The sequence below is a fragment of the Lynx canadensis genome, chromosome A3, assembly GCF_007474595.2.
Source record: "Lynx canadensis isolate LIC74 chromosome A3, mLynCan4.pri.v2, whole genome shotgun sequence".
Taxonomy (NCBI): Eukaryota; Metazoa; Chordata; class Mammalia; order Carnivora; family Felidae; genus Lynx; species Lynx canadensis.
The window spans coordinates 49359535-49384457 of record NC_044305.1 but is presented as its reverse complement, the minus strand read 5'-3'; the positions used below and the strand labels follow the sequence as shown (position 1 = coordinate 49384457).

Sequence of the window (24923 nt, the reverse complement as noted above, 5' to 3'; positions counted from 1 at the left end):
TTTGGCTGCCCTGAGGCAGGGCCTGTCTGAGAACAGAAGGGCACAGGAAAAATGGAGCCCAGGAGGTAGATGTGCAGAGGCTGGTCAAGCTGTACCACATCTGCCCTGACCTCAGATGTCACTTTTTGCTTTGGATTTTCTGTCAGAACTGAGATGTCCTAGCAAAAACCGAGTCAGGACCACTGAGAAGCAGAGAGAAGAGAAGGCAGCTACAGTGAAAGCAGAGAGGAGATATCTGTAGGTGTGGAAACAGAGACAGGGTTGGACTGGGATCCAGAGAGAGCTAATCTTGGCATTAAGTGCGTCTCCAGGCCAGCATGAAATTGGTAATAACAATAAACCCAAAGGGAAATTCTATTCAGATTCAGAAAAAAAGCAGTATGCGGTACCTTTGAAGAATAATTCTCATTTAGAGTAGCTAAAACAAAATGAAAAGTTGTGCTTCAAGGGAAAATTCAGCTTTCCAACATAATTAATTCCCAAAGGGAAAATGTCCCTATTAAGTCTAGAAACAGAAAAATCACAGCTAATGTTCATGACAGCAGTTATCTAAAGATCAGTCATGAGCTGATTCAGGCTCATGCTCATTCCAGGTTCACCCACAGCAGTGAGATCATAGAAAAGCAAGGGGAGTGTGAATTCTCACCCAGTCTCCCTGGCCTGACTTGAGAGAGATCTGGCCATGGAATGAACCTGAGCCATCAATCCTTGCAGAGCTGACTTGCACCCACTGCGCCAGCCGCCCTCAGGATACCCAATGTCAGGAGCACAGCAGCAATGCTTATACTGTTGGGCACAGTGTGCAAGGAGGCCCTAAGCAGGTCACCCCATCTCCTCCTCTCATTTCACTTCGGGGCAGAGCTGGGGTGTGGATGGAGCTGGTCTGACTCCACTCTTGACCCCCAAGTTCAAACCAAAGGTGGTGTGGTCCCTTCTTGCGAGAGCTTTGAAGAATATCAACGGCATTTTAGTTTTATTATTTTATTGCTTTTTTAAGGCACCTTACTGTTGACCTCTGAGTAGCTCTATCTTTGATAGGGGGGAGAAGCCTAAATCCAGACCGAGAGGAAGCTTTCCAGGAGACAGTGCTTTTGGAGGGGTGGTGATGCCAATTTGAGTTTTAGTGATCTTTAACTGGAGTTATGTAAGGTTTCCCTTCATCACTGTTTGGGAATTTTGCTACATAACAGGATTAAACCAAGTAAATACACAATTTCTCCACCTGTGAATACCAACAGTCTTTAGTTTTTGCAGTATTACTTTTTGGTTGACTTGTTTTATTTGTCCTGCTTGGGCTCTGTAGGGCTTCTTGGTCCATCTTAATGGCTTGTTGTCCATCTTAATATTTCAATCATTATCTGTTCATATGTAGTTTTTGCCTATTTGGTCTCCTTTTTTGAAGATCGTTAACTTCCCATATGTTGGGACCTCTCACATTCTATTTTCTAGTTCTCTTACTGCCTTCATCTCCATGGTCCTGAAGCAGAAACTGAGATGAGGGCCTGCGTGCAGGTGATTTGCTTAGGAATGTGATTCCAGGGACAGGTGTGAGGAATGAGGTTGTGAAACAGGGAAGGAGGGAAACCAACGCAAGCAGACTCACATCGGGCCAGCCAGCGCTGTGAACCACTGCTCCGTCTCACATGACTCAGTAGGACTCTTACTGGTGTGTCTTTGAACCAACTGAGAACCAGCTGTCTGAAACGTGGCATGGCCTCCCAACTTTCCCCAGAACTTGCAGATGCTGTCGGGAAAAAGTGGCTCCCAGCAGTGGCCTCACCTCCCTGAGCCTCTGTTTTCCCTGGCCCAGTAATTCCTTACCACACTCAGGCTCTCTGGTGTTGGTATGCAAGTGTTGTAAATGTTTTGCTCATCATTATCCCCATGGAGAGTGTGAGTCTCAATTACTCAATCTGTTTTCACATGAGGAGGAAGTCTTGCATAATGTCTCTAGAATGTGACAGATTCTGGTTTCCAACATACATTTCATCCAAACGTTTCACATAAGTTAGTGAGGCCTTTCCATATTACTCTGTACTTCTTTTCTCCCTTCCAGTGTCACATGACTATCTCCCCATCAGTAGACGGTGACCCATCTTCTTCTTTGTAATGGCTGCATGTAGCAAACCACTGAATTTGAGCATTTATTTAACATTATGAATGGATATGTAAGGTGATTACAAGTTGTCTACATTAGAAACAAGACTTAAATGGAATCCATGTATATCTTTACACCATGTAATCAATCAAAAGATGTGCTTGGCTATCGCAATGGTGTGAATGTTTGTGTCCCTTCAAATTCATATGTTGAAATCCTCATTTCCAAGGTGATGGTATCACAGGAGGTGGTGGGGCCTTTGGTAGGTGGTTATAAGAGCACAGCCTTCATGAATGGAATCAGTGCACTTCTAAAAGAGGACACAGAGAGTTCCTTTGCTCCTTCCATCATGTGGGGACACAGCGATGACAAGATGGTGACCTCTGAACCAGGAGGAAAGTTCTCGCCAGACACCAAATCTGTTTGCACCTTGATCTTTCACTTCAGCTTCCAGAGCTGTGAGAAATAAATTTCTGTTGTTTATAACCCTCCAGTCTATGGTGTTTTGTTATAGCAGCCTGAACAGAGTCAGATAACTGCCAACCTACAAATTTGGGTTTTTTTTGTGAATATGGTCCACAAATACAGAGTGTGCAGAGAATCTTATGTGGTGAATCTTATGTAGTGTAGGTGAGAAATGTAGCACAAATAGGAGGACCAATGTAATATAAATAAATAAAACCTGGCAAAAGGTTATCTTCACCCCAAAGCTTAAAAAGCTGGAAATTACTCATATGGTGTGTTATCAGTCAACAGCTGTAGAGATAGGTAGTAGCCAGCGATAAAATGCCATACCATAATTTTAAGACCATGACTTTTCTAGTCATTCCCTTTTTCCTAAAACATTTCCCTAGAGGGTTGCAGTTACTACTTAATATAACCTTTAAAATTTGTCTCTGTATGGGACTTAGATTCAGAAGTAGCTTTTATGATTTGGTCATGTGAAAATATTTTGTATAACTTTCATACTCCAGGCACAAGAAAGACATTTGATGAAATTCTCTTCCATTATATGTTTTGGAAGCAACTTCTTGTGTTAACATTTTATTTCTAAACTGTTGGGTTGGATGGACATTTTTGCTTTTTTGAGTTCAAGTAATTAAGACACTGATAAAAATAAATTCACTTTTCTCTCAAAAGTGGATCTAAGCCAGCTGCATGCTGATTGCTATTCCAAGTTGTGGATTCTTGGGTCCAGAGGGCTTTCAAAGTCAGGTCCCCACTTGGGTCTGTGTTCATGATGGGCTGCTGGCTGCAGAGCATGTGGTGGTCCCCGGGGAAAGTTTCCAGGGACTGGTGCCAGGCTCACCTGGATGCCTGCTTGATGACAACACAGATTCCTGTCTCAGAATTGTTAAGCCTGAATCTCAGGAGGCGGGGGTTGGGGAATCTGGACTTTTAATAATTCTGCATAGTCAACTAGGCCCTAGTGACCAGCTTTCAGAGACCACTGAATAATCCCAACACTTCATGTATTTCTGTTTCCATTTAAGAAAGTGACCTGGAGAAAGAGAGCTTTCAAACTAGGCAATAGCTTTTTAAAAAAAATGTTTGTTTGTTTACTTGTTGAGAGAGAGGGAGACAGTTGGGGGATGGGGCAGGGAGAGAGAATCCCAAGCAGGCTCTGCATAGTCAGCCCAGTGAGGGGGCTCAATCTCATGAACCATGAGATCATGACCTGAGCCGAAATCAAGAGTCAGATGCTTAACCAACTGAGCCACCCAGGCACCCCTAGGCAATAGCTTTTTTTTTTAAGTAATTTTTTTGGATGAAACATAACATATATAGAAGGGTGTATAAAACATGTACAGCTTAACAAACTGACATGAAACAAAACCCAGGTGACTTCCACTGAGGTCATGATAGGAAACACTGCCAGCATGTCAGAGCCTCTCTCCTCCCATTCCTGACCACAGTCTGTGTTCCCACCAATAAATCACAGCCCCTCAGGGTCCCAGACAAGAGGAGGGGTGTTTTGTCAGAGTTTTGCCAAATCTCTGCAGCCTCTTTCATCCCAGAGCTGCCTCTCAGATGTTCCTGCAGGCAGGCAGTTCTTCAGGATCCGAATGCAAATTGGTAAAAGGGGTGATTCTTTTTGTCTCTTAATCATAGCGACACTGGACTCAGACCCCTGTCCCCTCTACCTCCCTAAAATGGAATACTATACATATTTCTCTATTTCTTATTTCCTCTCTAAGCAGTGATGCTCAACTTGGCTTTTAAAAGTACCTAGAGAGCTTTCAAAACTCACAATGCCCAAGCCACACCCTGGACCAATTTAATCATAACTTCTGGGGTGGGGCAGAAGCATTGGAGTTTTTTTAACTTTTTATTTTAGAGAGCGAGTGCAAGTGTGGGAGAGGGGCAGAGGGGAAGAGGGGGAGGGAGAGGGAGAGAGAGAGAGAGAGGGAGAGGGAGGGAGAGTGAGAGTGAGAGTGAGAGAGAGAGAGAGAGAGAGAGAGAGAGAGAGAGAGAATCCTAAGCAGGCTCCATGTTCAGTGTGGAGCCCAATGCAGGCCTCGATCCCACGACCCTGGGATCATGACCTGAGCCAAAATCAATTGGTTGAGTGGGATGCTCAACCAATGCAGGCATCACCATATTTTAAAGCTTCCCAGATGGTTCTAATGTGCAGCCAAAGTTGAGAACCACTGTCTTGAAGCTCAGCACTCTGGGGCAAAATAATTCACTAGGGACCCACTGAGGCACTGAGCCACTGCTGCCTAGAATCAGCTTTATTTTTACCTTCATTTTATGCCTTTGAGTCCAGCTGTTGACACTGTGAAGGCCACACACTCTGATTATGGCATCTGACTACTAGGATGGTCCTCCTGGCACAGGTGATTTAAGGGGAAGCAAGCTGAGAGAGCAGTACTATGGGGCAGAAAGGGGAAGAAGAAGCAGTCATCTGCTTGGTGTTGTCTCTGGTGTGTGGACCCTGGGCAAAGAGTAGAACAAGAAAATGCCCTTGAGAAAGTGTAACTACTTAAAATCAGTGGATAAGTTCAGGAATCCTTTTTCTCAGTGAATTTGTAAATGCCCTGTGTTCAGGGCTCACTTCTCTGCAAGGACTTTAGGAGCTTGGTGACACTTACGGGAACGAAAGCAAACGTGTTCACAGCCTATGTCTGCAGCCACACCCTGATAAACAATGCAAATAATACCCAAACACCAAGACCCCGATCTTCCCACTCACATTCAGTTAGTGGACTTTATTCACAGTTTAGTGTCAACTGCTTCCATCTACCACCCCACACAAACAGTAGCCCCCACTCCCTGCCCTCTCACCCACTGTGCAGTGTACGTGCATCTACAGTCTCCTTCCTCTCTTGAAGGTAAGCTCCCTGAGGGCAGGATCCACCTGCAAATTACCAGTGCCTAGAGTACTGCCTAACACATGACATGGCAAGTGCTTAGTATCTGTTGAATGAATAGACATCACACTTGCCTAGCTGGTAGCTGGCATGTGTCAAGAATGGCTCTTTGTCTTGCAGAGTGAAGACACACACTCTGGAATTCTCTGGTGGAATGAGGGGAAGGTGCCACTGTGAAAGAATGGCACAGGCCTGTGAAGAACACAGCCCGTTTTGACCAAACCCTGTGGCTGCCTATGGGACAAAAAAACCCCTCCTGCCGGCTGTCTTGGTGTACAAGTATTGGAGATGGGAATCATTTTGTTCTCACCCTGCTCTCTGGAGGGAAAAGAGTGGGAAGAAAAAAAAAGAAGTCTCTATTTCAACACTCTTTTGCTTGGTTGCTGGGATTCCTCTTCTCCTTATCATAAAGATATGGGGAAACTAGGGGACACCACCAAACTTGTTCCCAGCCAGTCATGCCAGAGGCAAACTGTGACCCTCCAAGAGTACCACTTTGAGGGTTCCATCACTATGGCCTTTGCTAAACGTGAAGCTGAATTCCTGCCTGCACCAGCCTTTATTCCAAATAGCACAGGAGCTGATTAGTGCCCCTGACATCTGCACGATAGGGTACCAACCATGGCCAAAGAGGTGACAAGCCAGAGGCAAAAATCCGACTCTAAATAAACTGAGCAAGAGACAAGGGAAGAAAGCTGTGGCTGCCTGTCCTAGGACATTATTAACAAACTGCTAAGTACCAAGGAGTTTAGAAAACCTGTTGGAATAGTTGGCCTGCCAACTTCTCTTGCAAATAGGGTGGGATTTTCTAATGTTTATTTTTGAGAGAGAGTAAGAGACAGAGTGCGAGTGGGAGAGGGGCAGAGAGGGAGACACAGAATCCAAGGCAGGCTCCAGGCTCTGAGCTGTTAGTAGTCAGAACAGAACCCAACACAGGGCTTGAAACCACGAACTGCAAGATCATGACCTGCGCCGAAGTTGAACACTTAACTGACTGAGCCACCCAGGTGCCCGCAGGGTGGGATTTTCTTAGTAAGAGCCACCAACTGGGTAACTCTGTCTAGTCTCCTTGCTCTTGCAGACCCAAACTTCTGCCAAGCAGCCTTCTGGATGCACAGACATATTTTGGGCTGATTTCTTTCCCAAAGAAGGACGTCATCTCTGCCAATCATATATCTCTTTATTCTTGAGAGTCAAGGAAACACTTAACTCTTTTATTTGAATATTTTTAAAGTTTATTTATTTTGAGAAAGAGCAAGCATGAGTCGGGAGGGGCTAAGACAGAGAGTCCCCAAGCAGGCTCACGTGGAGCTTGACACAGGTCTTAAGATCATGACTTGAGCTGAAACCAAGAGTTGGATGCTTAACCGACTGAGTCACCCAGGAGCCATACACTTACAAGTATGCATATGTTTGCTCAAAAAGGCAGAGTAGAAATTGCCTAAGGGAAATAATTAGTTGCTTTCAAGAAATGATTTCTGGGTGTAATGAAACGTGATTAACAAGTGACCCGTGCCAAATAGGAAATGTCAGTGTTAAGATTCCCAAAGAACAATGGGACAGACGAGCTACTTGTCAACAGAAATAATAACAATGAATGTCCATGTCCATGCAGACACTGGGGAATGTCTTTCTTACTGAGAACCATTTCCTATCAAGTCTGGGTCGATCTTAAGAATCTTCCTCATTAGTGTAATTAAGGGAGTTTTCTCTAGTCAACTTATTTATAATCCTTACCTCTTCCCCTACCTGCTTCTCATTGGAGCAGACATCATTCAACGTGCTGTGCTGTCCTGTCCTGCTCACGCATAGTCCTGCCGCCTAGTTCCCTCTCTCGTTCCTCCTGAACGTTCAGTGGAATGTGGGATTTTGTCCTCTAACACAGCACCAGGCTTGGGCACCTCACCAAAGTTGGGAACATTAGAGTCTCAATTCAGGAATCTGGACTTGGGACAAAGAGACTGTAGTTAGTTGGTGGGATTCCTGAAATGGGAAGTCATGGAGAACTGGGCTTGAGGCAGTAGTTTTCTGCCATGGACATGTCCATGCAGAGAATGCGTGTCAGATGGAACGCATTCAGGTGCAAGCACAAACTGCTCACATGCATGAGGGGTTGTTTTCCTCATGCAATCTGAAAGCCCAGGTGTAGGTGGTTGCTGGCAGAGGTGAGCAGCCTAGGTTTTCTGTTCTCAGACTGCTGTCGTTTAGACCTCAAAGTGTTTTCCCATGGTCACAAGACACTATTGTCACTCTAAGCACAACTCTGGGGTTCAGAGCAGAAGAAAGGGCAAGGCCTATCTCTCCCTTTTATCAGAAAAGCAAAAACTTTTCCTAGAGGTCAAAAGAAACCCTAGATTTCTTTATCTCAAGGCCAGAATCTAGCCTAGGACCACCTTAGCTTTAAGAGCTGGAAAAGTAACAATGTATCCAGCTGTAGTAGAGGGCAGCAAAAAAGAAGGGAGGCAGGCAAATAACAGGGCTTGCCCCAGAAACATGCAGGGACCAAGAGACAAAACATGGCGAGGCCCCAGGGAGGATGAGACGAACATTGTTCCTGTTTTTCCAGGCCCTTGTTCCAGTCCCTGTGAGGCTTGACTGTATTTTCTGTGATGGTATTCTGTGAGATATCCCCATATCCTTCCAATAGATCCCTCCCTCATCTTAAGTGGGCTTTTGTGGATGTCTGTGCCTGGCACCTGCATGATCTCTAAGATGCTTTTTCTACAGTGAACAAGTTATTCTACATTCTCTAACTTTCCATTTTCCTGCCCGAGCTGACACCAGAGCTTCCTATCACAATACAAGTTAGCTTGAAGCCCTGTTTAGGGCAGGCCACTCTTTCTCTCCCCTGGATTCAGGGCAGGGAGAAGGGCTCTGTCTATTGCTGCTCTTCTTTACCCCTTTGAGATGGTTTGTCTTCCTTGATTACTCATAACCTTGAAGTCTGCCCTGATTGTCATCACCTTATCGACCAATCCATGGGCACTCCATACTTTTGGCCTGTTTCTTGTCCTCTTCCATCCCCTCAACCTGCCCATTATAATGTTACTTATCCAAGGCCTGGTTCACACATCACCTCCTCCATGAAACCTTCTCTGGGCATTGCTACCTGATGGCACTTGTTCCTTGTGGCCCTCAAGGCATCATGCAGTTCTTCCATGACACTATTTTATATCAGTTATTAGGCTTATCTCCCCTCTGAGATTATAACATGTCTGCATGTTGGCTCACCTTATTTCACCTTCATTTCGTCACAGCACTTGGCTGAGCACCTGGAAGGCTCTCAGCAGATATCTGTGAAAGAAATGGAAACAGTATGGGATTGGAAAAAAGCACTGGACTGGAAATAGGGAGTATTTCTAGTTTAAGCTGTGAGGCATACAATTGGCTGCTTGCCCAGCATCACTGCCTGTCCTTCCATGCTGGTAGAACCCTGATTTATTGAAATCAATTGCCTTCCATGTGGGCCAAAGTTTCAATGGAAGTGGGCCTCATCCCCAGTCTCAGGGTGCAAAGAGGGTGGCTTCTGGTTGGTCTAACCCAGTGGTTCTCAACCAGGGGCTATTTTGTCTCCCAGGGGACACTTGGAAATGTCTGGAGACATTACTAATTAGCATCACTAGGTGGGACACTATTGGCATCTGGTGGATGGAGGCCAGGGATGCTGCTAAACATCCTGCAATGCACAGGAGAGCTTCTCCCTGCCACCCCCAACAAAGAATTATCTGGCCCAAAATGTCAGTGGTGCTGAAGTTGAGAAACTTGGTCTAACCAATTATAGGGGTCCCATCTCCCTGCTGATAACTGGGTGGCAGCTAGGCTGGAGCCTGGGGGGAGAACTGAAGCCACAAACAGCAATGTGGACCTCACCGTGACTTGCAAACAGAAAAATGGTACTAAACTGTGCTGCCCAGCAAAAACAAGCATTAAATTCAGACCATTTAACTAATTTAGCTCATTCAGACCATTTGCTCCAAGATAAGACAAGCTGACCTCCCAATAACTCCACATGGACTCCACATGGACTCATGTGTTCCAGATAAGACCACTGACTCCTCCAATGACTCTCCTAGTTTATAAATTTTGACCCATCCCTGCCAAGACTATCTGTTACTAACACTAGCCCTAACCCTCACATGGATGCTTCCATAACTCCCCCCTTTTAAGGAGCCTCACAGGTCCTCTGGTGAATTCCTTTGCTGTAGCAAGTTCAATAAACTTAACTTATTATTATTACTTTTTTTTTTTACAATTCTGTTCCTGGCTGTTTTTTGTTGGTGATCCTTACCGCTGGGCATGAAATACAAAGAAATCTAATGCAATGAGCTAAGTCCTATAATTGGGCATGTTCAAAGTGTCTTAGACATAAAGATGTTCTGGTTGAGAAATTAGGAGAAGGGGTTTCAGCAGAGAATTAGAAACAGCAAGCAATGCTGAGTATCTGAAAGATAGGATTCAGAACCAGAGAGATAGTCCAGACAGGCAGGAAGGGCCAGGTCATGCAGTGCTGTTTAAATTATCCTTGATACAACAGCTATACCAGTTGTATTGGAGAGGGAATGAAATAAAATACTTCCCAGGCCTTAACTATATCCCTGGCAGTCCTGGAATCCCTGAACTGGATTTATATATACTCATTTCCCTTATGCTGGCTCTTGGTTTCTTATTAAACAGTCATGTGGGATTCTAGTGCCTAAGAAAGATAATGGCATGTTTGATCAGGGAAACCTTCAAGTGCAATAAGGAGATTCCTTTTTTTTTTTTTTAAGTTTATTTTGAGAGAGTAAGAGAGTGCAAGAGCACATGAGGGGAGAAGGGGCAGAGAGAGGGAGAGAGAATCCCAAGCAGGCTCCCTGGTGTCAGCACACAGCCCAACATGGGACTCAAACCCACAAGATCATGGCCTGAGCTGAAATCAAGTGAGATGCTTAATTGAGCCACCCAGGCACCCAGGAAATTAATTCTTTAATACTTCATCCTGAACATGCCTTTTCTAGAGATGATGCACAGTAACAGGACTTGGTTTCCTCTGATTGGAAATCCTGTTTTTCCCCCAAATCCAATCCTTTCTCAGCTCCTTCATGTGTCAAATGCTCTCACAAGATCATATTATTCTTTTCTAGTTCAATTATTACATTTCACATTTTACGTTTATCTTTATGATGACCTGATTAAAGTCATCTCTCATTAGTTTACCTTCAGTGAGGGGACTTGTCTCATTGTCACCTCCCAGCACCTAGAAATATACCTAGTTGACTAAAATATTGCTAACGAACGAACTGAAGATTGCTTCCTGCTTTCTTAAACCTTATTTGTTGCAATTAATGATAGCTTCTATTTATACCCCACTTTTACTTTTTTTTATTTAGACAAATTCTGATTTTATTCACATTAAATCATGTTAAAGGGACTAAAATAAAAACAGGCATAGCTGTGCTTAGTAATGCCCATTATGAGTAATGCACACGTGAAAAATCCTAAACTTACAAAACAATAATTTTCAAAATTCCTCTTTTTTTGTCATTCTAAAGTCACTCTGCTTCTACTCTTGCTATATTGAGGGACTCTTAAAACAGTAATGTCACTTTCTTGGCCTGTTCTGCAAATCCTCTGACCAATCATTTAATTACTTTCCCCCTCTTCATCAAAGAAATGCAAGGTGTACACAGCTTAATGGGTTTCCCATTCTGTCTATCATTATCCACAACTCAGTGTATGCTACCTCAGATACATACACTTACAGCATGGACAAAACAGCATGTATTAGTTAACGTGATTTTTGCAGTGTATTAAGTGAAAACACCTGCACGTTCAGTCAATGGACTATTCTACCCAGTGGTTCTATTAAGTATAGACCTGGGATAAGCTCTCTAGTTGCATATATTCTTCTTATGACTATGTCAGCCCCACTTTTACTTCTAAGGGTAACTCTTTCACAAACTTTATCAAATGTTCTGTTAACAAAAAGATTTAATACTCAATGTCCCTAATCCAAAGGGCGGCATATTTGTCCCAAATTTTCCCAAGTGGATGTTTGTAAAAGGTAATATAAATTTTAGGCGGGCGTTACTTGCACTCGTGTCCCTCCCAAAATATGAAATTGTTATTTTTTTAACCCGCTTATATGAGCCAGGGTCTTTGTCACTTCACAAGCAGCGCCAACTTCTACCGACACAAAAGGCCAACACCTAAGTCCAGCACCGCCTATGTGCACTACTCTGAGCATAACGTTTCCGGCCTCCCCACCGCCTGCAATGAAAACACAGGAAGCGCAGACGCTGAGCTGGGCGACCCCGGGGTTAGGCTACGCGCCTCCCGATGCCTCTAAGGCGTCCGCACTGGGCCGGGACCCGTTTCGGAGCCCCGCACCCCGAGCCAGGTACGTGACCCCAGACCTGACCCACTCACTAGTCCAGGCGGAGAGGAACCTCTGACCTACGCTCCGGAGGCCCCGCGCGCTAGCTCCCGGAAGGAGCGGTGGTCGTAACGTCACATCCGCGCGCTGTCGGGTGAGGGGCGTGGCCGAGGGCGGTGCGGCGGGATTGAGCAAGTGCTGAGCTCTCGTTGCTGTCTCCCGGGTTGTAGCGGGGCTGGGAACCGTGGCGCTCGCACCATGAGCGAGGCGGACGGGCTGCGGCAGCGCCGGCCGCTGCGGCCGCAGGTCGTCACGGACGATGGCCAGGTCCCCGAGGCCAAGGACGGCAGGTAGGCCGGGACCCCGGACGTGGGCCGCGAATGGCTGGGTCGACCCTCCTAACCAACAGGACAGCAATAACAGCAGTTGGGTAAATGCGTTGCCAAGCGGGGTGCAGGTGCCATTCCAGTTAATTCCTCTGGCTAAATTCATTTTACAGGGCAGGAAACAGGCCCTGGCCAAGGAAATGCACCTGCCGCCTTCTTGAGGCTTTGGTGCATTCTGCTTCCAATCTCAGCATTGTTTCCCGGCTCTCGGGGTCTCAAGACCGCCTTGCTTCCCATCTGCCCCTTTCTTCGTCTCAATCTCACCCTAACTTCTAGAGCAGTTGCTTCCTCGTCTTTCCCTCAGCCCCCTCCTCCTCCTCCGCCCTATTCTTCTTGCTGGCTTACCTGATCCCCGGGGGAGAGCCATCTGGCCAGGGTCCAAGGTCTTCCCTGTCCCTGGCTCGCTCTGTCCGGAAGGAAGGTCCGAAATGCTCAGGTCGCGCCTCGTGTTCCAGCGTAGAGCTGGCCTCTGCACCTGCCCACCTCTCTCTGCGTGGTCACCAGCCTTCACCGTGGTTTTCAGGGAAAAGTAGAGAACAGAAGTGACATTTAATGTTAAGCAAATTTTGTGAGAATTCAAGCTTGCAGATTTTTTCCTGATAGGGACGGAGAAGCATAGGAAACTAGTTGATGCCTACCTAATAAAGAAATCTCAGATTTTTGGCCTTTGCTTCTCCCAACCTTCCAGAATTTAAGCACACTATTTTGTTAGCTAAAAACTGAAGCATGGCCCTTAAACATCTATTTACATATATAATACTTAAGCTTCTTTTTTTTAATTTTGTCTCCTGAGGCTTGTAACTTTGAATTTTTAGGGAGAACCAAGAGGCTTCATGTAGACCAACCTCAAAGTTGTGGAACTGATTGAATTCTAAGTTGATGGAGATATTTAGTGGAAATATCAGTATGTCAAAGGGTGTGGTGCATACTGAATGAGGGCCAGTTTTTGTGGGGAAAGACTGAATTTATTCACTGATAATAAGAGGACCACATTTGAAGGAGAGCTATAGCAGAGACGAGTGTTTTGACTCTAGAAAGGCAAATGGCAGAGAAGAGATTATGGTTATTTTTGACTCCCGGTGCCTGTGGAAAAGTCAGGAGTATGCTGAATAAACTCAGAGGTTTCCACGGATGCAGGACTTTCAATGCTAACCCTGGGCAAACCAGGACAAGTTGGTCACTCTACTTATTGTGGATATTGTGAAGTCATGGTCTGCTGATGACAGAGGAGGTTTTTAGAGTTAACACGCAAGGATTGGCAGTGCTTTACGGCAGAAACCATGAAAACGAGACTTGTTTCATACTTGCTATATGAGAAATGAAAGAGTAGCTGGCCCTGAGTTTGCTTTGAGGTGCAGTGTGTTGAAAACCAGGGCATGTAGCTTCTGCAGGCACTTGTGGGATGGGCCCATCTCACCTGGGCTCCTCTGAACACTCCTGACCACAGGACAGAGGGGCAGAATTAAATTGTTTTTCAGTTTCTCTGGGATTTCTGACTTAGTGGCAGGATAAATTGGGTGTTCCAGAATCATCATCTGCTGCTCATCTTTTCCACTGTGTCTTTTACGAAACTATGTTTATTTAAGAAATTTTCTTGACTTCCCTGTCCATGAACATTGTTCTTATTTTCCTGTGTTTCCTTCTTTCTCTTATGTATTTGATCCCATTGCCATATATCTGTAATGATCTTTTTTTCAAAATGAGTTCTCACCTTCTTCCTTACATTTAGTATTGTATATTATAGAGTTATAGTTGTTTTTCTAAATTTTCTCATTGTCTTCTTGATTTACCTTAAAAATTTAGGATTCACCAAAAGACAGGGAAGCATTGTGTATTGTGGGTGAAGTAAAGGAAACCAAAGGAAATAGAAATCTGACAACTATAGAATAAACTTTAGATGTGCTAAACAGGGAAAAAAAAAAAAACCAAACCCTTGAATAATATGTTATTCAATTAACAGAAATAGGACAGTAGATTTTAGTGGAAGGGATGCCTAGTGATACCTTAGCTAGTCTCCTGACTCTTGACATAAAATGTGATGTTATCTCTGATTGCTAAGGTCATTGAGATCTATGTGAGTGAAGTGATTTATATAACATTAGAGTAATGGAGTCAAAAGAGAAGCAGAAATGAATGAATGAGGATAGCACTGGCAGCTGGACAAGGATTGAGAAGCATATTTTTAAAATTATGCTTTGGAAATAAGGTTTTATACCAAAGCTCTTGAATTTCTGTACTTAAGCTATAATGGGGAATGTGGTCATTAAATCCTTTTATTCAGTTTGGAATATAGATGAACTAAGCACTTGAACAATACTGGAGCAAGCTGATAATTATTTGGCATTAGTTTCCCCGTATGCTTTAGAAACGCTATCAGAATGATTGTAACACTGAAACTATTCCTCCTCTTTTGGAACATAGTTCAGTCTGGAAGAGAGAATAGCTGCTTAATGTCTTTATGTAACTGTTAAGGACTGAAGAGTGAATACATTGAAATTTAACAACTGCTTTTTCAATAAACTTCTAAATGATTTTAGGCTAATTAAAAATCTCTACTACATTCATTTTTCTTTTTAAGACTGAGGAAAAAGGGAGGCAGGGTGGAGAGACAGATGTGGCCATCATAAAGTAATGGACATGAAGAGTCAGGAATCCATGATTTCTTCTCAGCCCTTCACCCTGAGTGTGTGTTTCAAATGGCTCTTTTGTTTCTTATTATTTTCAATGCTAAAATGAAGACATCTACGATCCAGGAGCCCCAGTTTAAAGTAATGTGTGACACCAACAAATTCAAGGTGCAGTTGGTTAAAAGACTAGGCTGGCTGCTATTTGACTTTCTCAGATTCCACGGGTCACCTTGACACCTGGGCCTCTGGTGCCCCACAGATTTGTGGCTAATAGGTTTTCCACAAAATCACAGGTTGTTTTTGATCTCATGAAATCTTCAGTCCATGAATGATGCCTTGCCCTGATGTTGGAGAACATCTTTCAGGTTTGCCTGGTGAAATTATAGAGGATTTTGCAAATCATGGATGAACCAATAGTAGTTGCCAAATCCTGTTGTATCACCATGATTGTTCTATTGCCCTTTGAAATGTTGGAAATTTCAGGGTGCAGGTGTCTTCAAGGAGGTGAGCATCACTCTGGGGTTTTCTAAGAGATTGGGCAAATAAATTGATTTCCCAAACTGCCCCTGGAACGGAAGTTGCCAGCCTTCCTGGATGTGTCAACACAGATTGGGAAAGAGAGTATTGTGGGAACGTGCGCACTTTTGTCAGTGAAAATGGATAGAGATAAATGGAGTGTCCTTTATTTAATAAGGCAGATGTGTAGAGGCAGGGGGCAGACATGGAGGAAAGGCAGAATTATAGGTAAATGTGAGTTTGCAGGAATGAACCTTGGGCTAAAATAAATGGGTACAGAAGCCCCATTGCCACACAGTCACAGACTCAGATGCTGCCAGGGGAGCAGCATTCCTGCTACCTACCATTTAGGGAGTGCTTTTATTTTTATTTTTTATTTTAGAGAGAGTGGGGGAGAGGGGCAGAAGGAGAGAGAGAGAAAATCTTAAGCAGGCTCTATATGAGTGTGGAGCCCAATGCAGGGCTCAATCCCATGACCCTGGGATCATGACCTGAGCCAAAATCAAGAGTCAGATGCATATCCAACTGAGCCAGCCAGACACCCCAGTGCTTTAGATGTTCCAGGCCCTGGCCTTAGCACTGCACATGTAGTGGTCATTTTGTTTGTGGTAGAGTCTGTAGCAGGTGTGGGGCTGGGAGAAGAAAAGAGTGTGTGTTTGTCTGAAGAGTGGAAAGCCCTGTGCACCTGTCCTGCAGCCTTAGGTTTCATAGATCTCTTTTTTCCAGAGAAGTTGGAAACCCAGATTTTTATGTAGAGTCATCTTATTTTTCAGTTATGGCAATTAAAGCCATTTTGTGGAATGATGGTTATGGTTTAAACTAGAGCTTTGCTTTGAGTTCTGGCACCACTTTTTTTTTTGTTTGTTTGTTTTTTTTTTTTTTTTGAGAGAGCAAGTGAGAGAGCACATGCGCATGAGAGTGGGAACCTGTGGGGTGTGTGGGGGAGGGGGAGAGGGAGAAAGAATCTTAATCCGGCTCCATACCCATCACAGATGGGCATCACATTTAATTTATTGGGGAATTTTGACAAACTCTGAAACAACCAGGAAAGTTCTGCAATCCCTACCATCTGAGGAACTCCTGCAGGACTGGGGATGCTTTGCCCAAGGATGGTGGTGTGATCTTGGGTGTCTGGGAGGTCAAGGGTTTGCTGCCCCTGAAGGCACACAGCTGGGCCCAGTCAGTGCAAGCAGAGATGAAGTGTGTTTCGCAGAACATATTGTGTGAGGTGACCTGAGCAGCCAATGTCCCCCAAGTAAAAGAAGTAGGGAAGTGCTCTATGTTGTAGCCTTCATGGACATTCACCCTGCATGCTGGCAAGCACTTCCCCGACCTTCAGGGCACTGTGGGATCTGCCCCTGGCTGTGGGCCTGACCTGTTCCAGCAGCTTCCCCTCAATGCTTGCCTTGGTCATTCTGTCTGTGTGGTCAAGGTTTGGGAATGGGGGCTTAAAGTTAACCCCTTAAAGCATGTATTCTTTATTCATGCCAAGTGCTTATTGAATCTTACTGTGTTACCTCTGTCTACATTGCTCTGCCTGAGGTATTTGATTTTTTCCCCAGCTTCACTGAAGTCTCTGTTCAGAGGTCATCTGCTTTGACCCCTGTGTGTGGCCAACCTTCCCCCTCTGTACCCCATCATACTGTGTTTTTCTTCATTGTATTTGTCACTGTTTGGCATCTACTTATTTACTAAAATAAACAGAGGGCAGGAAACTATTTTATTTATTGCTATCCTCTCAGGGCCGTGGATAGTACCTGGCACATGTATATGGTTTGTTATTAAATGCTCATGTGTGAAGGAATGTTAAATGAGCTGTCTGATGTGCTAGCTGCTTGCCATATGTAGCTATTTAAATTAAATGGACTACTGTTAAAAATTCAGTTCCTCATTTGCACTATGTAGGGAGTGTGAGGGATTTGGGGGCTCATCAAGAAAAAAGATACAACTGAGGGAGCAGTGGCACACATGAGCTTTATTGGGTGACACTTGGACAGTTTCGCATATGGGAGCAGGAGAGGGGTCCACAGTCCAGAAGGGGAGGGGAGTCAAGGGGGAAGGAGAGGGGCCACCTGTATCTCAGTAAGTCTCTGTGTCAGAGAGCCCCAGGGGCAGCAGTAGCAGGTAAGGGCCTTAAAACTTCAAGGCCTGTCTTATCAATGGGTAACTGCCCTCCACGAGCTTTCATAGAGTATGGAAGGCAGGTGACTCTAAATGGCTAAAAGTTTGCTTGTTTGGCTGTTTTAAAGATAATTGAGTATGTAAAAGTTAGAGTTTGGTGCTGGTGGGCCTTTTGAACTAAAGGTCTCAGCCTGCAGTAAAGAAATAAACAACACAGAGCCAATATACAGAGGCCATCTTTGGCTCATTTGTATAACATGCTGGCCCCATTTCAGGTGCTCAGCTGCCACATGCGGCTAGTAGCTGCTGTATTTCTATCATGACAGTTCTGTTAGCTGGCACTGCTCAAGGAGTTTAAGTTTAGGCTGTTGTTTCTAAAACTTGACCATAGAACTTTCCATCAGAGGCTGTGTCTCATGATCAGCCAGGGAGATGTTGATGGACTTCTTTCACCTGGTAGGGAGTTGGACAAGGTTGGTGGTATCCAGTTGCACATCAGGAACAACTGGGGAGTGTGAAAACAGAAAAAGGGTTCCCAGGCCCTGCCCAATCAGAATTTCTGGACTTTATTTAAAGTTGCCCTAGTCATCTGGTGTAGGCCCTCCAGGGACTGGCAGCTTTGGGAGCCCAGGACTGGGTGGCCTCTGAATTTTCTTTAGCTTTTTAGACTGTGATTGTAAGAAGACAGTAGCTAGAACTCTGGCAAGGATGGACTTCCAATTTCTGGCTGCCTTTTTAGCTGTAAGCACCTGCTTTCAGTCCTGGCTGGACTTTTTGTTCTGGAGATCAGTGAGCTTTTTACTATTACGTAAAGGGACAACCAGATATTCAAGCAGGGACTCGAGATCTCTGAATTGGGTTACTAAATTAAGATTAAAATAAATGTAAGTTATGGTGTGGTAAAGGAGAGTTTAGAGTCTGAGACAAATGAGAAGGATGTGTTTTATGTAGAATCATGTTAGGTAAGGAAAAGGTAAAGTCGCAGTTTGGCCAGAGTGTCACCATTTTTGTTAATGACAGCTCTGTGGTGAAAGATTGCACAATGCAGCTTGCTCTGGGGCTGACTGCACCTTTAGCAGGGGTGGTGAGGGGTGATTACATTGGCCTCCTTGTAAGGACAGGACCTCCTTGTTGGACCTTACCTGAATGCTGTGTGCAGTGCAGCCACACACGTTCACCACACACTTTTGCATTTGTCTCTCTTGGGATTCTTTTAAAAGAATCACACAAAGTTATTCCTGTTATTTGGACTTGTAAATAGCCCTGCTTTACCATACAGAAACATTGTTATTTCCCGTGTGTTGAAAGACTTTAGGCCACTTAAAGAAAATCACTTTGAGTTATAGTGTCCTGGCCTCAGAGTGGCACTTTGCATAGTTTGGGTCATTGACTTTTTTTAAAACAAGATATAATTCACATACTGTGAAATTCACCCATTTTAAAATGTCCAGATCAGAGGTTTTTAGTATATTCAGAGTTTTGCAACAGTCACCACAGCCTTAAGTTTAGAACATTTTCATCACTGTTAACATTTTAAAAAATTGAGGTGAAATTAATATAACATGAAAATAACCACTTTAGAGTGTACAGTGATACTTAGTGTTGGGCAACACTTTCTAGTTTCAAAACTTTTTCATCACCCCATAAAAACATGTTGTACCCATTCAGTAATCACTCATTTCCCCCTCTCACCCAAATGTCCATGAGTGGATAAACAAATTGTGTTACAGGCATACCTCTGAGATAATGTGTGTTCTGTTCCAGACCATTTTTACCTCAATAAAGTGGGTCAGATGAATTGTTTGGTCTCCCAGTGCATATAAAAATTATGCTTACACTGTAGTCTATTAAATGTGCAATAGCATTATGTATAGAAAAACAATGTACATACCTTAATTTTAAATACTGCCTAAAAATGCTAACCAGCATCTGAGCTTTCAGTGAGTCATAATCATTTTGCTGGTGGAAGGTCTTGCCTCGATGTTGATGGCTGCTGATGATCAGGATGGTGGTTGCTGGAGGCTGGGTGGCTGTGGCAATTTCTTCAAATAAAGCAATGAAGTTTTGATGCGTCAATTCACTCTTCCGTTCACAAATGATTTCTCTGTAACACGTGATGCTGTTCAATAGCATTTACCCACAGTAGAACTTCTTTCAAAATTGGAATCAATCCCCTCAAACCCTGCTGCTGCTTTATCAACTAAGTTTATGTAATATTCTAAATCTTTTGTTGTCATTCCAACAATCTTCACAAAGTCTTCTCCAGGAGTAGATGCCATCTCAAGAAACCACTCTTTGCTCATCTGTAAGAGGCAGCTCCTAATCCATTTAAGTTTCATCACGAGATTGCAGCAATTCAATCACAATTTCAGGCTCCACTTCTGATGGTTCTCTTGCTGTTTCCACCACATCTGCAGTTATCTCCCACTGAAGTCTTGAACCTTTAACTTGTAAAAAATGCAATATCTGTGAAGCGCAGTAAAAGAGACATGCCTGTATATACTTGCAATCGAATATTGTTGAGCCATAAAAAAGAATGAAGTAGTGATAACATACTGCAACCTGGATGAATCTCAAAACATATGCTGAGTGAAAGAAGCCATTTGTGAAAGGTCACATTTTTATATGATTCCATATATATGAAATGTTTAGAATAGGCAAAACACGGTTAAGTTGTGCAGAGTTTTCAAACCCCAGCTCCGAGGGCTCCAGGTCTGGGCATCTTCTCCCCGTCCACTTGTCCTTGGCAGGCAACATTGTTAACGGTGACTACAGCCTTACATTCAGATCTGGCCCTCCATCGTGCTCTTCCAGTTCTGGCAGTGGGCTGTGGGCCCACTTGTCTCTCTCTGCTTTCTTTTCTCTTTGGAAAGCAGAGACGTACATAGTTCTACCTGACTACCCATGTGAAGCCCATTGTATGGCACATTCTTATTGTCACTGTTTTTATCATTACTCTTTTTATGGCCCTTATTCCTTCCCTTGCTGCAGATCTCTCAGGTTGCCTTAGCCAGCTGTCATGTCAGGTCATAGCTGATCTGTGCCAATATGTGCATTTTCATGCACTGTATTCTTGTACCCTTGACTGGTGTCAGTCACATTAGAAGACTCTGTGGCTTAGGGTTTGGAGACAGGGCTGAGAGGGAGAAATTGGCCTGAATTTTCCCTTTCTGGCTACCTGTCCCCTTCTAGGAGCTTGGGCACCCTTGGCCTCTCTCAGCCGGGTTCTGTGGGAGGGACTGCCTTCTTTCCCAGCTAGCAAAAGGGTAATGACTGATGACCTGGCCTGGGGTGGGGGTTGGGCTCTGAGCCCTGTGTGAGTGAAGAGAAGGAAGTTAGGAACAAAATTCATTTTTGGAAGGTTATTAGAAGGAAGGTAAACACAGACTAGAGTTCTCATTAGCAAAGGAGGAAATGTCAAAGGCCAAAAGAAGTGCTTAGTGCTGCCCCCTATGCTGTCCTCTGGAGGAGAAAGGACAAGAAGAAATCAGGCCACACCTTCCATTTTGCTTGGAAAGGGCCTCAGCTCAGCATCCTGGCTCGTCATTTACAAGTTCTACTTTCTACATTGCTGCAGGACACAGTATAATAAGGATTTGCTCTCTTCCAGTTTCTAGTAACTTGTTCCTGACATCCTTCTGAGCCCTTGCTAGCAGTGCCTTCACTGTCCGTGTTTCTGCTAACAGTCTGTTCCCAACAATTTAATCATTCCCTGTGATGATGTACATTTTCTCTGCCATGCTCCTCGCTGCTTTCTGAGCCCTTGCTAGCAGAGTCCTTAACATCCATTTTTCTACCATGTCTGTTCAAGGAAGTACGGACTTTTCCTGTCCTGCTTCTCAAAATGTTTCCCTCTATCTACTGCCCAATTACAAAGCTATTTCCACATGTTACAGCAGTCCCCCACTTCCAGGCAACAAAAGTAGTTTAATTAGACGACTGTGTTAGTTTTCTATGGCTGTCATGGCGGATGACCACACACTTAGTGGCTTAAACAACACAAATGGATTAACTTGTGGTTCTGGATGTCAGCAGTGCTGGACAGGTCTCTGCTAAAATCAAGGTGTCAGCAGGGCTGTGTTCCTTTCTGGAGGCTCTAGGGAGACTGTTCTCTTGCCCATTCAGATTGTTGGTGGAAACACTCTTCAGTTATGCTGTCCATGGTTCTGCAAGGTGACACTATGAAAGCTTTTCACTCTCCTCTTTTGTCTTTCTTTCCCTTTGTCTTTCATTTCTACTCAATAGAAACAGATGCTTTATTTTCTTCCATATTCATTTATTAAAATCATGCATGTTCAAATTGGGCAAGACTTTGAGGTTATCCTGCCCCAAACCCCATTTCATAGTGGGAAACTTAAGGACTTTGGGTGAAGAACCTTGCCTGAAGTGGAGTTGCTGACTATTGGGAAAGTTAGGACTTTCCCTGAAGCCCCCACATTTCTATGCTCTACCTGGATCAGGTTTATACAGTGGAAGCCTAGCTTGTCAGAAGTCAAACAAAACTTTGTCCTTAAATGAAGTGTTTGTTAAGTGTGAGTCTGGATTTTTTTCTTTAAGTCAACTTTTTTTTTTTTTGGACAGAGAAAGATTCTCTGCCTTGGGAGCTCATGATTTTATTTACTTTAAGTTAATCTTGATGTATTTAGTAAATTTTCATTTACAGCAAATAATGATCCTATAAAGTTTATTTAGTTGCAAGAGGCTAAATGTGTTCTCTTGTTTAGCAGATGAGCAATGATGTATGTGAGGTCATTTGAGAGTTATTTTAGTTACCATTGGTCATTTGTCCAAAAATGTCACACAGGATTCCCAAGACATCTAGATCTTTGTAAGGCTTTAGTAAAGATGACTTGGAATTGTGATCGTATAGATTCTTTTTAAGTAACTGTCAGTATCTGTCAGACTTCTACCAGGTAGAGAGCTGGGATGTGCTTTTGAGTTCTTAAAAGTGTGATTGGAAAAATGATTGGAGAGTTGGTCACTCAGGAAGTTGTCCTGTGTTCTTTTTGCTTCATGAATTTGTTTCTCTTGTATCTACAAAATCTGGGAATCTTAAGGTTGCTGCTTTGAATCTATGTGCCAGGAAATAGTGGCTTTTGGGAAGCATGTATCTTCTCTATAGACGAGTGTGTCTCCATTACCTCCTTGTACCTCTTTTCTCCCATTTTTGTGTTTATCAATTCTTTGATTTGCCCTCTTTGAGACATTACTAGAGGATTGAAGGTGCAACCTATCATACTGTCTGGCCAGTAACTGGCAAGTAAGAGTTTCCCACACCGCCGTCCTAAAGTGTCATTGCAAGCCACAGAGGTTGGCAGCCTTGGGGTGAATCTAGGCTAGAGGCCTGCTCCTGCTTGATGGGCTTTAAGACCAGCCTAGCTTGTCCTGGCTGAGCCTCTGCTAATTGCCTTTTTATATTCCATCTCTGTCAGCTCCTTTAGTGGCCGTGTGTTCCGAGTGACCTTCTTGATGCTGGCTGTCTCCCTCACAGTTCCCCTGCTTGGAGCCTTGTTGCTGCTGGATTCTCCCATAGACCCACAGCCTCTCAGGTGAGCTTCCCTGGCCATTCTTGGGAGGGCTTGCATGGCAGATAGAGTAGGCTGGGATAGTATCTAGGGTAATAAACCAATTTGGTTTGAAAGGTAAGTTACTAGGGGGGGCACAGAGAGAGAGAGAGAGAGAGAGAGACAGAGACAGAGACTTGTGATTTCTTTACTGCCTGTGCTTTGTGTGGATTCAGGTGTACCAAAATATATGCATGGTATTGTCCATGATACTCTTTCAAAAACAAAACTATACAAACCAAATGCAAAACCCAGAAAAAATCCCGAATATGAATCCCGAATATGTGTTAGAGATAATTAAAACTTGAATTCATTTGAAGTGGCAAAAGCACACACAAAGGTTGTTACCTTGTTTAAAATTTATAAGTAACTGATTTTTATTTTAATTTTTTTAATGTTTATTATTTTGAGAGAGAGAGAGAGACAGAGCATGAGCAGGGGAGGGGCAGAGAAAGAGGGAGACACAGAATCCAAAGCAGGCTCCTGGCTCCAAGCTGTCAGCACAGAACCTGATATGGGGCTCGAACCCACAAACTGAGTTCATGACCTGAGCCGAAGTCAGACGCTTAACCAACTGAGCCACCCAGGTGCCCATATAAGTAACTGATTTTTTTTTTTAAACTTGTGATTAGTGTTCTATTTTTCCTAAATTACCTTTCATTGGTGGGCATCTATGAGTAATGTAGTCCATTATAACTTGAAAAAAATAGTATACACCTAGGGGCCCCATGAAATGTATTCACACTTGTAATTATAATAGTGCAGAGCCAGGCTCTTACTGGTGGGATGATTTATGACGTTGATGTTGAGGGTTGTGCAGTCTGGTTCAGTAAGTAAATTCCCCTTTTCTTTTGAAACTGCCCAGAGGTGATGCTTTCTGAAGTTTATTTTAAGTAAGTTAGTCCATGTAAGGCTTTAAAAACTTCAGACCTGGGGCGCCTGGGTGGCGCAGTCGGTTAAGCGTCCGACTTCAGCCAGGTCACGATCTCGCGGTCCGTGAGTTCGAGCCCCGCGTCGGGCTCTGGGCTGATGGCTCGGAGCCTGGAGCCTGTTTCCGATTCTGTGTCTCCCTCTCTCTCTGCCCCTCCCCCGTTCATGCTCTGTCTCTCTCTGTCCCAAAAACAAATAAACGTTGAAAAAAAAAATTAAAAAAAAAAAAAAACAACTTCAGACCAGAACTATGTCCCCATTATAGAGTGAATATAACATATACAATGGAATTATGCGTTGATGTTTTATAAATAAAAAGGCATTATATTGGACTCAATTTACTGAGAAAGTATTTGGCACCTACAGTGCTTTAAGTAGGTACCCAGCTGGATTCAAGGATATAAAAAGGACACAGTTCTGACCTTAGATTGACATCTGTATACAAGAGTCTACTTTTTGTTGTTGGATTTAGAATTAGTAAAGGCACAAAGTGCTGTTAAAATATAAGATTGAGATTGGGTGAAGGCCTGGGCATTCTAGACTCATGAGATTGCTAGCTTATAATTCCTGGTGTGTCAGTGGACCCTTGCATGCGGCTTTTTGGCTGAGCAGGACCCAAGTGCATACTGGGTATCCTCTCTGAGGGTGTCTCCCAGGACACATGGTGGAGGAAGGAGGCTCTCTTTGCTAACCCCTCTCAACATGTAGAAGGATGTAGCTCAACCCACCCCAAATAGAAACTGACCTGGGGCTTTCTAGGTAATCTAGTTGTTTAAGGTGGGAGTGTGAACCGTGTCCACAGCCGGGGATCAAAACCTTGGCTGGGGAGCTAACCTTGGAGAAGAGCAGGAGAGTGGAAAGAGCAGGCAAAGATGGAGCTTTGGTAGCTAGAGGCCTTTGATCTCAGTAGAGGTGAATTTGTGCATGGAAAGAGTAAAGAAATTCAAAGGAA

At 43.9% G+C, this 24923-nt stretch overlaps 1 protein-coding gene and 1 long non-coding RNA gene across 7 annotated transcripts in view; one reads left to right on the top strand and one right to left on the bottom strand.

Annotated features, from left to right (window-relative positions):
• Nucleotides 1-750: 750 nt before the first annotated feature.
• Nucleotides 751-11991, bottom strand: LOC115510412. Of its 4 annotated transcripts, none has more exons than XR_003967712.1 (3): nucleotides 11881-11958; nucleotides 7210-8766; nucleotides 751-2554 (listed from the first exon to the last, which is right to left on the bottom strand). It is a non-coding gene; the product is annotated as an uncharacterized LOC115510412 (long non-coding RNA). The 4 variants fall into 4 exon arrangements; XR_003967713.1 differs by lacking the exon at nucleotides 751-2554 and adding an exon at nucleotides 2580-3418; XR_003967711.1 differs by lacking the exon at nucleotides 751-2554 and having other exon boundaries at nucleotides 6716-7418; nucleotides 8704-8766; nucleotides 11881-11991.
• Nucleotides 11992-12044: 53 nt separating this feature from the next.
• The window catches only part of LOC115510411 (adipocyte plasma membrane associated protein), a 37671-nt gene continuing 24792 nt past the window's right edge, over nucleotides 12045-24923 (top strand). Inside the window, exons 1-2 of one of the 3 annotated variants that reach the window (XM_030310235.1) lie at nucleotides 12045-12177; nucleotides 22910-23026. In XM_030310235.1, coding sequence (XP_030166095.1) covers nucleotides 12086-12177; nucleotides 22910-23026 — 209 coding nt within the window. In that variant the 5' untranslated portion in view covers nucleotides 12045-12085. Of the gene's footprint in view, nucleotides 12178-22909; nucleotides 23027-24923 lie in introns of those variants that run through there. The other 2 variants (XM_030310237.1, XM_030310236.1) reach the window with 2 other exon arrangements.